The sequence below is a fragment of the Hemitrygon akajei genome, chromosome 3 (genome assembly GCF_048418815.1).
Source record: "Hemitrygon akajei chromosome 3, sHemAka1.3, whole genome shotgun sequence".
NCBI classification, from domain to species: domain Eukaryota; kingdom Metazoa; phylum Chordata; class Chondrichthyes; order Myliobatiformes; family Dasyatidae; genus Hemitrygon; species Hemitrygon akajei.
In genome coordinates this window covers 35,816,285-35,833,961 of record NC_133126.1, presented here as the reverse complement: position 1 = coordinate 35,833,961, position 17,677 = coordinate 35,816,285, and the positions used below count along the sequence as shown (strand labels likewise).

The window sequence follows — 17,677 nt, the reverse complement described above, 5'->3', positions numbered from 1 at the left end:
AAACCTATCACTACTATGGCTTTTTATAGGACATAAATGATGATCCTCAAACTATCCTGGATATTATCAAGCAACAACTACCTATGATCAGTACATCTATAAACTGCTTTACCTTATTTATCTCTTCAGTAAAAGCATTTTTCACAATATTTGAGTGGACCAATCCAGGACAAACCATACTGATTACAATTCCTGGGTAATTAGCAAGTTCTGGTCGAAGAGAATTAAAAAATCCCTGGAAAACAGAATACATAAATGGGATCAGCATTTTGCATTTATGATACAACTATCCATCAAAATATTTTTGTTATTTTCATTTTTACTGTTAGTGCACTTAAGAGTATAGTTACCAGAATTTTACTAGACTCTTAAATATTTGCACAAAAATACTTGCAGTAATTTAATTTGTGTGAATAATGAAAAACCTTATATTTTCTACTGGAGTCTTAGGAAAGGATCATACAATTAAGTTTCTGAATGGGCTCATAAATTACTTGGTCCAGATGGAATGCATTCAAGATCTTTGAAGAAAATAAAGGAGAAAACTATAATGGCCTGGTTATAGTCTTTCAAATATCTACAGATTTGAGGTGGTGCCCAAGAACAGGAACATATAAACATTAAACCCTATTTTGAGCAGGGATAAACCCAGCACTTGAGAGCAATCAAGTAGGCTTAACCCTAATTGTGGAGAAAGTTTAGAAACGATAGTCAAGGGCAGAATTAGCAATCATGTGCACAAGTGGAGATTAAGCAAAGAAAGCCAGTGTGGACTTTTTTTTTTAAAAAAGGCAAGTTGCGTCTGACTATTTCAATATAATTTTTTAGATTAAGTAACAATTAAGAGTCCAGGTCAGAAATGCAGTTGAGGTGATAGATATGGACATCCAACAGGCATTGAATGATGTGCCACATAATGGGCTTGTTTTCAATCCTGAAACCTATGGAAGAGAAGAGGCTGTGGTGCCATGGATAAAAAGGTAGCTCAATAACAGAAAATAGGAAAGAGTTGTGTAAGGTTGTTTTGCAATTCCAAGGGCTTTATGGTAGTTCCACAGAGGTCAATATTAGTACCACTGCTTTTCTCAAATTTGAGTGTACAGGTCACAATTTACATAGAAACATAGAAAATAGGTGCAGGAGTAGGCCATTTGGCCCTTTGAGCCTGCACCGCCATTCAGTATGATCATGGCTGATCATCCAACTCAGAACCCTGTACCTGCTTTCTCTCCAGACCCCTGATCCCTTTAGCCACAAGGGCCATATCTAACTTCCTCTTAAATATAGCCAATGAACTGGCCTCAACTGTTTCCTGTGGCAGAGAATTCCACAGATTCACCACTCTCTGTGTGAAGATGTTTTTCCTCATCTCGGTCCTAAAAGGCTTCCCCATTATCCTTAAACTGTGACCCCTCGTTCTGGACTTCCCCCACATCGGAAACAATCTTGCTGCATCTAGCCTGTCCAATCCCTTTAGAATTTTATACGTTTCAATACGATCCCCCCTCAGTCTTCTAAATTCCAGCGAGTATAAGCCTAGTCTTTCTTCATATGAAAGTCCTGCCATCCCAGGAATCAATCTGGTGAACCTTCTCTGTACTCCCTCTATGGCAAGAATGTCTTTCCTCAGATTAGGGGACCAAAACTGCACACAATATTCTAGGTGCGGTCTCACCAAGGCCTTGTACAACTGCAGTAGAACCTCCCTGCTCCTGTACTCAAATCCTTTTGCTATGAAAGCCAACATACCATTTGCCTTTTTCACCGCCTGCTGTACCTGCATGCCCACCTTCAATGACTGGTGTACAATGACACCCAGGTCTCGCTGCATCTCCCCTTTTCCTAATCGGCCACCGTTCAGATAATAATCTGTTTTCCTGTTCTTGCAACCAAAGTGGATAACCTCACATTTATCCACATTAAATTGCATCTGCCATGAATTTGCCCACTCACCTAACCTATCCAAGTCACTCTGCATCCTTTTAGCATCCTCCTCACAGCTAACACCGCCGCCCAGCTTTGTGTCATCCGCAAACTTGGAGATGCTGCATTTAGTTCCCTCGTCTAAATCATTAATATATATTGTAAACAACTGAGGTCCCAGCACTGAGCCTTGCGGTACCCCACTAGTCACTGCCTGCCATTCTGAAAAGGTCCCGTTTACTCCCACTCTTTGCTTCCTGTCTGCCAACCAATTCTCTATCCACATCAATACCATACCCCTGATACCGTGTGCTTTAAGTTTGCACACTAATCTCCTGTGTGGGACCTTGTCAAAAGCCTTTTGAAAATCTAAATATACCACATCCACTGGCTCTCCCCTATCCACTCTACTAGTTACATCTTCAAAAAATTCTATAAGATTTGTCAGACATGATTTTCCTTTCACAAATCCATGCTGACTTTGTCCGATGATTTCACCTCTTTTCAAATGTGCTGTTATCACATCTTTGATAACCAACTCTAGCATTTTCCCCACCACCGATGTCAGACTAATCGGTCTATAATTCCCCGGTTTCTCTCTCTCTCCTTTTTTTAAAAAGTGGGGTTACATTAGCCACCCTCCAATCCTCAGGAACTAATCCAGAATCTAAGGAGTTTTGAAAAATTATCACTAATGCATCCACTATTTCTTGGGCTACTTCCTTAAGCACTCTGGGATGCAGACCATCTGGCCCTGGGGATTTATCTGTCTTTAATCCCTTCAATTTACATAACACCACTTCCCTACGAACATGTATTTCCCTCAGTTCCTCCATTTCACTAGACCCTCGGTCCCTTACTATTTCCGGAAGATTATTTATGTCCTCCTTAGTGAAGGCAGAACCAAAGTAGTTATTCAATTAGTCTGCCATGTCTTTGTTCCCTATGATCAATTCACCTGTTTCTGACTGTAAAGGACCTACATTTGTCTTGACCAATCTTTTTCTTTTCACATATGTATAAAAGCTTTTACAATCAGTTTTTATGTTCCCTGCCAGCTTTCTCTCAATCTTTTTTCCCTTTCCTAATTAAGCCCTTTGTCCTCTGCTGGTCTCTGAATTTCTCCCAGTCCTCAGGTATGCTGCCTTTTTTTGCTAATTTATATGTTTCTTCTTTGGACTTGATACTATCCCTAATTTCCCTTGTCAGCCACGGGTGCACTACCTTCCCAGGTTTATTCTTTTGCCAAACTGGGATGAACAATTGTTGTAGTTCATCCATGCGATCTTCAAATGCTTGCCATTGCATATCCACCGTCAACCCTTTAAGTATCATTTGCCAGTCTATCTTAGCTAATTCACATCTCATACCTTCAAAGTTACCCTTCTTTAAGTTCAGAACCTTTGTTTCTGAATTAACTATGTCACTCTCCATCTTAATGCAGAATTCCACCATATTATGGTCACTCTTACCCAAGGGGCCTCGCACAACAAGATTGCTAACTAACCCTTCCTCATTGTTCAATACCCAATCTAGAATGGCCTGCTCTCTAGTTGGTTCCTCGACATGTTGGTTCAGAAAACCATCCCACATACATTCCAAGAAATCCTCTTCCTCAGCACCCTTACCAATTTGGTTCACCCAATCTATATGTAGATTGAAGTCACCCATTAGAACTACTGTTCCTTTATTGCACGCATTTCTAATTTCCTGTTTAATGCCATCCCCAACCTCACTATTATTGTTAGGTGGCCTGTACACAACTCCCACCAGCGTTTTCTGCCCCTTAGTGTTATGCAGCTCTACCAATATCGATTCCACATCCTCCAGGCTAATGTCCCTCCTTTCTATTGTGTTAATCTCCTCTCTAACCAGCAATGCTACCCCACCTCCTTTTCTTTCCTGTCTATCCCTCCTGAATATTGAATATCCCTGGATGTTGAGCTCCCATCCTTGGTCACCCTGGAGCCATGTCTCTGTGATCCCAACTATATCATATTCATTAATAACTATCTGCACATTCAATTCATCCACCTTGTTACGAATGCTCCTTGCATTGACACACAAAGCCTTCAGGCTTGTTTTTACAACACTCTTAGCCCTTATACAATTATGTTGAAAAGTGGCTCTTTTTGCTTTTTGCCCTGGATTTGCCTGCCTGCCACTTTTACTTTTCATCTTACTACTTTTTGCTTCTACCCTCATTTTACACCCCTCTGTCTCTCTGCACTTGTTCCCATCCCCCTGCCACATTAGTTTAAAACCTCCTGAACAGCAGTAGCAAACGCTCCCCCTAGGACATTGGTTCCAGTCCAGCCCAGGTGCAGACCGTCCTGTTTATACCGGTCCCACCTCCCCCAGAACTGGTTCCAATGCCCCAGAAACTTGAATCCCTCCCCCTTGCACCATTTTTCAAGCCACGTATTCATCTGAAATATCCTCCTATTTCTACTCTGACTAGCACGTGGCACTGGTAGTAATCCAGAGATTATTACTTTTGTGGTCCTACTTTTTAGTTTATCTCCTAACTCCCTAAATTCACCTTGTAGGACCTCATCCCGTTTTTTACCTATATCGTTGGTACCTATGTGCACCACGACCACTGGCTGTTCACCCTCCCATTCCAGAATGTCCTGCAGCCGCTCAGAGACATCCTTGACCCTTGCACCAGGGAGGCAACATACCATCCTGGAGTCTCGTTTGCAGCCGCAGAAACCCTATCTATTCCCCTTACAATTGAATCCCCTATCACTATAGCTCTCCCACTCCTTCTCCTTCCCTCCTGTGCCGCAGAGCCACCCATGGTGCAATGAACTCGGCTGCTGCTGCCTTCCCCTGATGAGACATCTCCCCCAACAGTATCCAAAACAGTATATCTGTTTAGGAGGGAGATGACCTCAGGGGACTCCTGCACTACCTGCCTACTGCTACGCTGTCTAGTGGCCACCCCTTCCCTTTCTGCCTTTGTAGCCTTTACCTGTGGTGTGGCCAACTCACTGAACGTGCTATTCATGACTTTCTCAGCATCGCGGATGCTCCAGTATGAATCCAATCGCAGCTCCAGACGCTCAATGCGGTCTGCCAGAAGCTGCAGTTGGACACACTTCCTGCACACATAGTCGTCAGGGACACTAGAAGTATCCCTGATTTCCCACATGCTGCAGGATGAACAAACCACGGGGCCGATCTCAGCTGCCATGACCTACCCAATACTTGCCTCAACTTTTGAAACTTTCTCCTTTGAAAGGAACTTACCCGGCCTTACCTCACTTGGAGTGAAGCTCGTCCTCAGCCTCTTCTTGTCAAAGCCTCAAATCTCCACTCCTTCACTGGCCCACTCACTCACTGGCCGCTCTGCTTGAGGTAACCCTCTGTTTATTTGTTTGAGCTTTTCATACTGCTTGGTAACCTGACCTCAGTTGCCCAATCAACGGCTTTCTGCTGAGCTACTCAAATCTTGATTGACTTGATTGCACAGTCCAACCGCCAAAATTACAAATGGCAAGTGACAGAAAACTTAAAGGCATTGTGAAAGAGACAGTAATTAAACCTTAAGGGGATTTAGACATCCGGATAGAAATAGATAAATTAATGCTGAGAAATTTAAAGTGTATCATTTTGGTAGGAAAATGAGAAGAAGCTATATAAACAAGGAGGCATAATTCTAATAAGGACAAGTGGGAGAAAAGGGACTTAGGAAATAAGTGCATAATGAATTGAAAGTGCCAGGACTGTTTGAAAAGTTGTTATAATAGCATGCTTTATAAACTGAACAATAAGAGTACAAGGTTATATTGCATTTCTACAGATCACTGGCTCAGCCAAAACTTTATCATCAAGGAAGATTAATGTCAAGGCTTCAGACAGGGTTGAGAAGAGTTTTACTGAAATAATTCTGATGATAGACTTCAATGATATGGACAGACTGGAGAAGCTGCAACTGTTTTCTTTAGAACTGGGAAGTTTGCTAACAGATCTGAAAGAGGAAGATAAGAACGTAAAGGCCTTAGGCAGAGAGGATAAAGAGAAACTAGCCCCATTGACAGAGATGGCATGGAAAGAAAAAGACTGAAAAAAGAACCAAAACTGAAATGATGAAAAACTTTTCTTTCTAAATGAAGAAAAATGGCATGGCTGAGCATTCACCACCGGAAATATAATAGAGAAATACTGAACAGCAACAATCTGAAGGAGTTGAAGAAAAAGTTTTAGGAAGAGGGCAGCAGTGGGATCCACTAGACTGCTCTTATATTGTGCTGATATGAACTTGACAGGACTATGCACTTCTACCTTGCTGAACTCAATTTGTGCTTTAACAGCAGAGTTTGCTACTGTAAACAAAAATAAATCAGATCCAAGTATCTCCAAGGATTTACAATTGTGCTTGTTACTTGATAATGGAGCAAATACACTGTCTCTCTGCTGACATTATCAATACAATGCACAGCATCTTACAAAAACAATACTTCTTTTCCTTTTTTGGGAGATGACTACTTCTTGCTGATAGAGCAACAAGTTCAGAATTTGAATTAAAATTTAACTTTTTAATAATACAATTTTAATTATCCTTAATTATATACATTCAGTTCTTTATCAAAGCTACAAGCACATAACTTCCACTTTTAAAGGTTAGATTTTTAAAATTGAAGATGCATGCAAAATTAATAACTCTACACCATTCAAAAACTAACTGCTGAAGAATAACAGTCAATTTGTTAAAATTGTAATACCCAAAATAATTACCAAACTGTGTTAAACCGACTACCTGAAGAGCATGTTTACTACTCGCGTATCCTGTAGAAGCCGGTGCTGCAACCAGGCCAGCCAAACTACTGACGGTGACTATCTGTCCTTGCCCCTGTTTAACCATGTAGGGTAAAACACACTTGGTCATTGACACTGTACCAAAGAAGTTTAGGTTCATAATAGCTTTGTAAACATCAAAGCATGTATCCAGAAAAAGGGACCGCTGGGAACGTCCAGCGTTATTGACCAAAATGTCGATCTGAAAAATATCAAAGATAATATGCAATAGTATGTTTGAATATTTCTTGGTTAAACAATAGTTTCAGCATACAAATTTCAAGATGGGTCTTCTGTAATCATCAAATTTTACCATTCAACTTGTTTTGAGTGAGATCCAGGAAATCAGCCCATGATTCAGATTACCACATACAACTATTTTCAGCACGTATAAAGATTTGGAAAATATCAAAGATAATTAAAATGGAGAAATAAAGTTTCTTGGCAAGGTAATCTCAAAAAGTCAAATGTGTTCTGGTTCTTATTTAGCCTTCACATTGGTATATAGGGGAAATTAAGGTGATTAAAAAAATTATTTTAACCAATTGGTCACTAGTTTGTATTATAGTTTACCTCAGTCATCCCAAACAGTTAATACTTTTTTAATATAATATTCAGCATGTGCAAGACAACTTTTACCAAACCTTACCAAGGTGCAGCATCGACAAATGTCCCAAAACTAAATATTTTTTTTCCAATTCTGTACAAACTAAACTAACAGCTATAAAATTGTGGATACAATTTTAAGGTCATTTGAATACTTGTTGAAGTAACTGAAGAATGATACACAGAATCTCTGCTTATCAGTACTGCTCTGAACTACAGTCTTGTCCATATTCTTGACATTTATAATGACAGAAAAAATGGTAAAGACAAAAGTAAATATTGTTATAATTATTTCAGACTGTACCATTTACACATGGTTAATAGCAACTGGTACTGATTACTACTTATAAATAAATATATATAAATCTATGGGTAAATGGTATACACGACTTAAGATGCATTATTTATCAATAAGCAATAGCACAATCAGCAGCATGGAGGAACTAAAACAAATTCTAATATCAAATGCATCCCTTCATCTGAAATAAATAATGAATTAAGTGTGTACAATGTACTGTGTATGTTAATCAAAATGGCTTCTTTTGTTAAGAGTAGGAATGCTTCTTTGTATGATAAGTGCTTTCTCTCGCAGTTGTTTAGCTTTAGACTTGCTGATATCGGGATTGTATTCATTTGTTAACCAATGGGGAATGTTATTTTGTCTTGAGAGGCTGGGAGCTTGGGGGTTTTGTGGTCTTTTCAGGAGAGTCGGGAAGAAGACGTCGAGGAAGGTGGATGTACGCTGCACTGCTCAGTCGACCACCCGGGTGGTCCCAGGTGCAAGGACGTGAAAGTCGGACGAAAGTGACGAGGGGTCGAATGGTTCGATGGTTGAGCTCCAACGATGTGCACTAAACTGACTGAACTTTGATAAGTTGGTGCCTTTCACTTTATTTTATTTTCCTTCATATATACTGTATTGCATAGTACTCTTTTAGTTTTAGTAAAATCTTTAAAGTGTATTCCATAACGGTACCTGGAGTGAGTTTGATATTGTGTGTGCGCGCGGCGTGAACTTGATTCTCACAGCACCTGCGTGTATGGGAGGTGGGGTTGGTGAGTGGCTAGATCTCCTTTTCCCCTAGACATATACCAACCTGTTGGGTAAGTGTTACATTTGTGGGGGCTCGTCCGGGTTTCACCCGGTAAACTGGTAGATTCGGCATCTGGCTCTCTATTACATAGGGGGTGGCCGCCCATCGATCTGCCAACTTGTGCTTACCAGGGAGTCCCAAATTCCGTAAAAGGACCCGGTCGCCCGGCAATAATTGAACAAACTTCACCTTTTGATCATATCTCCTCTTATTCCTCGGATTTTGTTTGGTAGCCGTCGCCTCGGCCAACTCGTACGCCCTCTGCAACTCCCTCCTCATATCGGACACATACTTTAGATAGGGCTTCCCGGGTAATTCACCCACTTCAGCCCCAAAACACAAGTCAATGGGCAACCTCACTTCCCACCCGAACATCAGATAATAAGGCGAGTACCCTGTAGCATCATTGCGAGTATAATTGTAACAGTGGACCAATTGTCCAATATGGCGACTCCACTTATTTTTCTGCCCAGTCTCCAGCGTCCCAAGCATATCCAACAGGATCCTGTTGAACCTCTCTGGCTGAGAATCACCCTGTGGGTGATAAGGGGTAGTCCTGAATTTCTCAACCCCAAGCATAGTCAGTAATTCATGGATAAGCCGGCTCTCAAAGTCCCGCCCCTGATCACTATGGATTCGCCTGGGAAGGCCATAAAGAACAAAATACTTCTCCCATAACACCTTCGCCACTGTCGTCGCCTTCTGATCCTTAGTGGGAAATGCCTGAGCATAGCGAGTGTAATGATCGGTGATGACTAAGACATTCGTGGTGTTGCTGGTGTCAGGCTCAATCGACAGAAAATCCATACATACGAGGTCCCGCACTCTGCAAGTGCGACAGTGGAGCCGCCGACGCTGGCAGGGTCTTCCTCCGGATGCAACGACTGCATTTCCTACAGTATTCTTCGACCTCCCCCCTCATCCGGGGCCAGTAGAACCGGTCTTTGAGTAATCCATAGGTCTTTTCCACCCCCAAGTGTCCAGAATCATCATGTAAGGCCTGGAGTACAGTCTGCTGATACTTCTCTGGCATGACCAGTTGCCAACAGCGGGGTTGGTCCGGAAGCGCTGTTACCCGGTACAAGACTTGGGTCTTTAACTTTAACCGAGGCCACTCCTTCAATAACAGAGGCACGGACGTGTGTTTCGCCTTCTCAGCCAACGCCACATCCCCCTTCTCTACCGCTCTCCACACAGTGCCAAGACCCGGGTCATTTTGCTGAGCAGCTGCCACTTCCCCCGGACTCAGTTCCGGCAACTGTTTAGTCCGCAGTGTGGTCAGGTCACAGTAAGCTAGGGGTATGGCGTCGTCAAAAACCCCCAAATGGTCCACGGCTCACTCCAGCCTTCCTCTTCCCTCCGCCTTCACGGTGAAAGCAAACTGACACATAACCTTCACTCCAGGGGCAGGTACAGTCTCCCACTCCTCGTCCTTCTCCTGTTCCCCTGGCTCCCGACGTGACAAAGCATCCACATCAACATTCCTGCTTCCTGGCCGGTACTTTAGGCTGAAATCATATACCAACAAGGCCGCCAGCCACCGATGTCCTGTAGCATCCAGTTTAGCCGAAGTCAGAATATATGTGAGAGGATTGTTATCCGTTCTCACCTCCAACTTGGCTCCATACAGGTAATCGCTCAACTTATCCACCACCGCCCACTTCGGTGCCAGGAACTCCTACTTGTGTGTGGGATAGTTTCTCTCCGATGGCGACAAGCTTCGGCTGACAAAGGCTACCGGCCTCAATGCTTTGCCATGCTCCTGGTACAGAACAGCCCCTAGACCCTCTCGGCTGGCATCGGTGTGCAGCACATACGGCTTCTGGGGATCAACAAAAGCCAACATCGGGGCCTGGGTCAGCGCCCTTTTCAAAGATCGGAATGCCTCTTCACATCGATCATCCCATCTCAAGCCAAAAGGTTCATTTTCATTTTCCTACTCTTAACAAAACAAAGAAGCCATTTTGATTAACATACACAGTACATTGTACAAGTGGTTCATGTCCTTATTAGTTTACGTTTTTTTAAGTTCTCATGAAAACTTAAGCATAGAACGTCAACTTTGTTTCCCCCAAAGCTGCAAATAGTTTGTTTAGATTTTCAGATTATGAGTCATTTATCCTTTATGGAGAATCATACATAATGTACTGTATCTCAATTTTAAAGGCAGATAAATTTGAATGGAAAATATTCAAAATAATGGAAAGATATGACAGATTTTTCAGTGTATATTAATGGGGCTATAAAATTTTATTTTTATCTCAGTACTTCTTCACAGGATGTTGAATGATAGTTGGTCTCTGAAGATAAATGCCATTGTCTAATGCCTAAAAGTTAAAAGCCTAATCAACTTTTAAGGCTCAGTTTTATATTGCAATGGTGTGGAGGTCTCAATTGCTTTGGTATAAAATAAACTGCAGAAGTCTGTGAACAGTTATGGACATTCCAATTGTCTTCATTATCTTTACATGTTGAAAAATGTGTCTGTGACTTTAAAACCTTATCTTAGTTTCACCAAAAGAAGAAAAACCAGGTGGCTGTACCACAATGCTGAAAAATAGTGGCAGGTTATTCTTTTTATTATGGTCCCTGTTGCTTTGTTGGGAAACAATGCCCACAAGGTAGTTGGAGATGCTAAATCAAAGTAGAATCTGCTGTCTAAAAATCAAATTAAAATGGTTGGAATCAGAGAATCCTGCTTGTTGTAAATGGAGCTAAGGTGCTTGACAGGATTTCCCAGTGACTAACCATTTTAATTCCACAGCCCCTTCCCATTACAACATGTCAGTTCACAACCTCTTCTACTCAAGTTGAAGGAGCAACACTTCATATTCCATCTGGATAGCTTCCAACCTGATGGCATGAACACTGATTTCTCTAACTTCTGGTATTTTTCCCTCCCTCCCCTCCTCCCATTCTGGCTCCCCTCTTACCCCTTCTCTTCTCTTCACCTATGTATCACCTCCCTCTAGTGCCCTCCCTCCTTCCCTTTCCCCCATGACCCAATCTCCTTTCCTTTCTTTCTTTTTAAATCTTTTTATTAATTTTTAAGCAAACATAAATGAAACATGAATACAAAGTGTTTGAGAGTACATAGTTGATAGTTTAAGTAGACATTCAAATATATAATAATCAATATATATAGCCTCCCAAACTCGTATTTATGAACAAAAGAAACAAAAAGAGAAAAAAAAACCCCAAAAAAAGAGAAGAAAGAAAAAAAACACTAACCAACATGGGCCATTGCATAATGTTAGATATATACAGTAGTGCCAATAACTCCGAACCTCCATCCAAATAATTAAGGATAATAAAAGTGAGGTTTAGGAAAAGACAATTTAACTCATATGAAAATGTTGAATAAATGGTCTCCAAGTTTCTTCAAATTTAACTGAAGGATCAAAAACAACACTTCTAATTTTTTCTAAGCTCAAACAAGAGATAGTTTGAGAAAACCACTGAAATATAGTTGGAGGATTAATTTCTTTCCAATTCAATAAAATAGTCTCCTTTCCTATCAGATTCTTTTTTCTTCAGCCCTTTACCTTTTCCACCCATCACCTCCCAGCTTCTCACTTCATCTACCTTCCCCCATCCACCTACTTTCTTCCTCACCTTCTAGCTTGTACTCCTTCCCCTCCCCACCTTCTTATTCTAGCTTCCTTTTACGTCTCGATGAAGGGTCTTGGCCCAACACATAAGCTCTTTATTCCTCTCCATAGCACTTGTGTATGATACATTAGACATTGAAGTAACTTTCCAGTCAGATTGGACTTCTTTTTAAAATAAAGAAACATTTCCCATTCTACTCTTTATGAATCACTTAAGAAGGGATAACAACCCTATAATTTAATAACAGATAATAATTAAGGAACATACTTTACCAAATTGCTGGATAACTCTTTTTGTTGCAGCCTCATGGGTACTGTATTCATTCAGGTCTAGTGACAAAACAAGAATATCCTCTTCTTGTAATCCACTACAATCTACAAAATGAAACATATATATAGTCACATAAAAATATTAAAACAATCATAAAGTAATAAACCACAAATCTAAAAGATAAGGCCAAACCCAGAAAGACAGAAAGAAATTCAATTTATCATGCTAGTGGAGCACAGCAGATTGTTGCTGCAGATTCCAGCATCTGCAGTCACTTGCAGCCTGATGCATTGATCTTTCAATTGAACTGGAAGATGATGAGGAAGAAGTGAGGATAGCTGGGGTGGTGTTCAGAGCAGCACACTTTTTATTTACATTAGAACACAAGAAATAGGTGGGGTTGGTCATCCATATGCCACCATTCAAGCTGCACTTTCACCTAAGTGCTATTTTCTTGATCCCTTAATATCTTTTTTTTAAGTCTATAGAGCTCTGTCACCTCTCATCTTTCTAAACCTGAGTGAGTGCACCTAATCTCTCAGCCGAGAACAAACCCAAAGGATTAATCTTGTGAATCTTTGTTATAACCTCCACTACAAGCATATTCTCCTTGGGTAGACCAGACCTATGTGTAATACTCAACAGTGCATTATATAATAGGCCAAAGTACCACTTGATCCCTGAATGCTTGCTAGACCTCCAAAATAATGTATATTGCTTGTTCTCAGTGCTTCAGATAAAGAGCACCCTAAACACATGCAGCTTTCAATCTCTTTAAAATCAATCTATTTAAAAAATACATGCCCTCCCCCCCCCCCCCCGTCAAATTGGGTGACTTCATATTTCCCATCTTCATTTGGCATATCCTTGTCCTTCCACTTTGCATATCTATATCTATCTTCCCCCTCCCCCCAGGCCTTTTTTGCATTCTCCTCACATCCCACTTGCATTTCATATGAGAAGATCTGGATAGATTACACTGGTCCCCTCACTCAAATCAGTTTTACAGATTATGAACACAATCCACGAGGCAGCACACTGGTTACCATCTGTAATCTAGAAATGACCCATTATCCCTATTATCTTCAGTCTTTTCAGTTATCTTAGCTCAATACCATATACTATGACCTTTTAATAATCTCATGCATGATACCTCATCATAGGCTTTCCACAAGTCAAAATATAACACTTATCTAGTTTAACCTTAAAATATCAAAAATTCCATCATATTTATCAAACATGGTTTTTCTTCATTAAAACCATGCCCTTTGTCTAATCTTATTATTATTTTGCTTAGTGCCTATTACCACTTAATAGATTCCAGTATTTTTCCTTCTAGTAATATTCGGCTAAGTGAGCTGCTGGCAAAACACATTACTACATTAATTTACAACTTAATTTTCCAAGTGTTCTTCCATTAATTTATATCAATCATTATTCAAAACACTTTTTCTTACCAAGGCAGTTTTGTTTAACTTGTTGCAGTTCAGCTTCTCTCCTTGAAGAGAGTACTAGTGAAGCCCCTAATTTTGCAAGTTGGTATGCTAACTCCTCTCCAATTCCAGTCGAGGCTCCTGTTATCCATACAACTTTCTTACAGAGTTTGGTTTCTGTCAGAAATTAAATTGATGCTATTACATTTCAAAACAATTAACAAATTATTAACATGTTTCATGCATTAATAATTACATGCCTCAAGCTAGCCCGGATCTTGAATGTGTGTTCTTGATTGGAAAATTGGGGAGAAATCCATTACATCAGGTCTCCACCATCTTTGCCAGTTTTCAAATATGTCATCAAAATCCCTGCCAGCTTACATAAGTGTTTTAAAAAAAATCTACAAGAAATCTCACATTGTGTCTGTCAAAAAAATACAATTCCTCATCTCCCTTTTAATCATTTTACTAAATATTTTAAATCTATGCCCTTTGTCTCTTCATCACTCTGCTGAGGGAAATTTTTCTTTCTTACTGCCCCTCATTAAATACACTGAAAGGCTCCCTTTAGCTTTCTCTGTTCCAGAGAAAACAACCCTGAACATTTTAATCTCTGAATGGTTTCCACAACTTGTCCATCACTGAGTCAAACCAACTAGTTTGTAATTATTTGTTTTACCTCTTCTTCTCATTTTTAATACCAATAGCTATTCTCCAGACGTCTGGCACAACTCCGGTAGCCAGAGAGGATTGAAAAGATTGTAGCCCCAACCTCTGCAGGGAGAATAAAATGTGACTAGTGTAAACAGATACTTGATGGACAACTTGGACTCAGTGGGCCAAAAGAGTCTGTTTCTGCACTGTTTGATTCAATAATAGACATCTTTTTGTGTTTTTCTCTTTTAATCTTAATTACCTCTTTTCCCTAAACACCATTACAAATGCGTTCTTTCAGTGTTTCTCAAATGAAAATAACTATCTTTCTTGTGGCTTCCAAACAATTTGAAATACTTCTTTTACAATGGGTTAAACTTAGCATTCAGCAATACTGGAAACAGAACTCCAAATATAAATCTATTGAAAAAAATAAGATTGTCTATAGTATATTTAGATGATTTCTGATGATTTTATTGGCTGCTTTAGTCTCGCAGTGCCTCATTTTTCTATTCCTACTGCTCAGTGGAAATTCTCATACAGTTCAAAGTCCAAAGTTAATTTATTATCAAAGTACATATATGTCACAATATACAACCTTGGGGTTCGTTTGCTCAGTATGTCCGACAGCTATAATATCAATGGAAGACTGAACCCAATAGGGCAGACAAACAACCAATATAGAAAAGACAACAAACTGTGCAAATATAAAATAAATAAACAAACAATAAATATCAAGAACATGACATAAAGAGTACTTAAAAGTGAGTCCCGAGATGCGGGAACTAGTTCAGTGATCTCACTGGTTCAAGAGTCTGATGCATGAGGGGTAAAAACTGTTCCTGAACCTGGTGGTGAGAGTCCTGAGACTCCTGTACCTTCTGATGGCAGCAGCAGGAGGAGAGGATGGCCTGGTTGGTGGGGGTCCTTGATGATGGATGCTTCTTCCCTGGGACAGCGCTCATTGTAGATCTGCTCAATGGTGGGGAGGACTTTACCCATCATGGACTGGCCCTATCCACTATTTTTCCATTTAAGGGCATTGGCATTTCCATTCCAGGCCATGATGCTGAAGTCAATATACTCTCCATCCCACATTTCAAGGTTTAGAATGTTATGCTGAATCTTAGCAAACCTCGTGCTAGGTATGGCTAGCATGAGAGGGCATAGTTTTAATGTGCTTGGAAGTAGGTACAGAGGAGGTGTCGGGGGTAAGTTTTTTTATGCAGAGAGTGGTGAGTGCGTGGAATGGGCTGCCGGCAGTGGTGGTGGAGGCGGAAATGATGGGGTCTTTTAAGAGACCCCTGGATGGATACACGGAGCTTAGAAAATAGAGGGCTATGGGTAAGCCTAGGTAGTTCTAAGGTAAGGACATGTTTGGCACAGCTTTGTGTGCTGAAGGGTCTGTATTGTGCTGTAGGTTTTCCATGTATTGAAGCCATGGTCTTGAAGCTTATTAATTAGTTTTGCGGGGATGATCGTATTGAATGTCAAGCTGCAATCAATAAAAAGCATCCTATGGCTTTGCTGTCTAGGTGTCCTAGGGTTGAGTGAAGAACTAGTGAATGGCATTTGCTGTGGACCTGTTGTGATGGTAGGTAAATTGGAGTGGATCCAAGTTGCCTCTAAGGAGGCATTGATGTGTTTCACCACCAAACTCTCAAAACAGTTCATCACCTGAAAAGATTTCTAGCCATGTGACTAAATCCAGGCAGTATATCTCGATTAGTCCAAAAAGGAATGTACACAGAAGTTTCAATTCACAAAGGAAACCGAGCTATGGGGGGGGGGGGGGGGTGAAGAAGGCTTGAAATGTTATTGCTTATTCCAAAGCAGGCAGGCCCCTCTGTAATTGGATTTGTCAGCACCTTAAAAAATGGTCACACCTTTGAAGCATCTGGTCTCTTTATTTATCCACACTTGGGAGATGCAGTTGCGACTGAAGATTTCTTTGCCAAGTTTCAAAACTAAGGTAAAGTAAAATTAAAATAGTACCATCTGCTACAAAGTTTTTTTTTGTTTTTCTATTTGTCTTTTTGACTTCTTGCCAGTCAGAGGCAGACGGGCAAGTTTGGTTTGGGATCAAGTCAAGCATCAAAAAACAAAATTCCAGTTAAGGAGTTCCTTCTAGCAAGCATTGATTACCCAGGCCATTCATGGTCTTAACAGGACAAATTAATCTAGAAGCGTCACTTTTGTTTTGTAAGTTGCCTCTCAGATTCAAGGTTTTAGTTAAGAAATGTTCTGTTGGATTTAGAATTTCAGATGCCTGACAATAGTTTCTTTCTTTATTTTCTATTTTTTCCACAAGAGTAATAAAGTTCCCACTCCAGGAATGTGTTCCTGTGTTTGTAGTTATTTTACTGAATTTTCTAGTCATTATTATCAAACTAAATCTGATGCTTTATGACGCAGAAGCAAACAAGTCTGTTCACAGTTACCAATTTTGGTGATTTCAGTGTAGTGGCACTGGCACTGTAGAGACTTTACAGCTACTGCAGCTTGCAAGTTGTGTAGTTATCAGTAAGCTATCAGGAAAGATCTTTCTTTGTGGTTCGTGAAAAATTCACAGTTGATTTCCTTGCTACGAAGCTACATTATTTTTCTTTTCATTCACTGTTCAGAAATTATGTCTATTTTTGCAAAAGCTTTCAAATCTGTAGATCATATATCTTTTAAAGTAAAAAGCAGTATTTTTTAAGCAAGGTTTCTCCAACAGTCAACAATTTTCATCACAGAGCGGATGATGTGGACATTCTTCATATCTACAAAGTCATTAACACAAAACTGTTCCTCTCAATAATTAGTATATCATTTTGGATACTGTTGGAGGGAGGGAGAAACCTTAGCAAGGAGATCTCTGACACCGAGTCTTTGTTTGTGGCTCAAAAGAAAAGGGAGGAGAAGTAGCAAGCTATATGATAGGGGAGACATTGGTTAGAGAAACAGAAAGGAGACTATGTGAATGAGAACAAAATTCCTGAATGGTTCATTGCCTCCCAGGTGCCTGGGTCAGGGCCATCTCAGATTGAGTCCACAGCCTTTGTAAGTGGGAGGGTGAGCAGCCAGAGGTTGTCATCCACATCAGTACCAATGGCATGGATAGGATGGGTGACAAAGTTCTGCAAAGTGAATTCAGGGAATTAGGTGCTTAGTTAAAGGAAGGACCTTCAGGGTTGAGATTTCAGGATTACTACCCAAGCCGCTTACTACCGAGGCCAGAAACAAGAAGGTCATACAGTTTAACATGTAGCTACGGAGTTGGTGCAGGTGGGAGGT

The 17,677-nt window shown here is 40.5% G+C and overlaps 1 protein-coding gene across 1 annotated transcript in view; it reads right to left on the bottom strand.

Moving 5' to 3' along the window:
• dhrs7 (dehydrogenase/reductase (SDR family) member 7) overlaps window positions 1-17,677 on the bottom strand; it is a 43,483-nt gene that overhangs the window by 14,322 nt on the left and 11,484 nt on the right. Inside the window, exons 3-6 of the mRNA XM_073039556.1 lie at window positions 13,766-13,918; window positions 12,306-12,412; window positions 6,689-6,928; window positions 113-235 (exon numbers count right to left, since the gene is read on the bottom strand). Of these exons, the coding sequence (XP_072895657.1) occupies window positions 113-235; window positions 6,689-6,928; window positions 12,306-12,412; window positions 13,766-13,918 (623 nt within the window). The remainder of the gene's footprint in view (window positions 1-112; window positions 236-6,688; window positions 6,929-12,305; window positions 12,413-13,765; window positions 13,919-17,677) is intronic.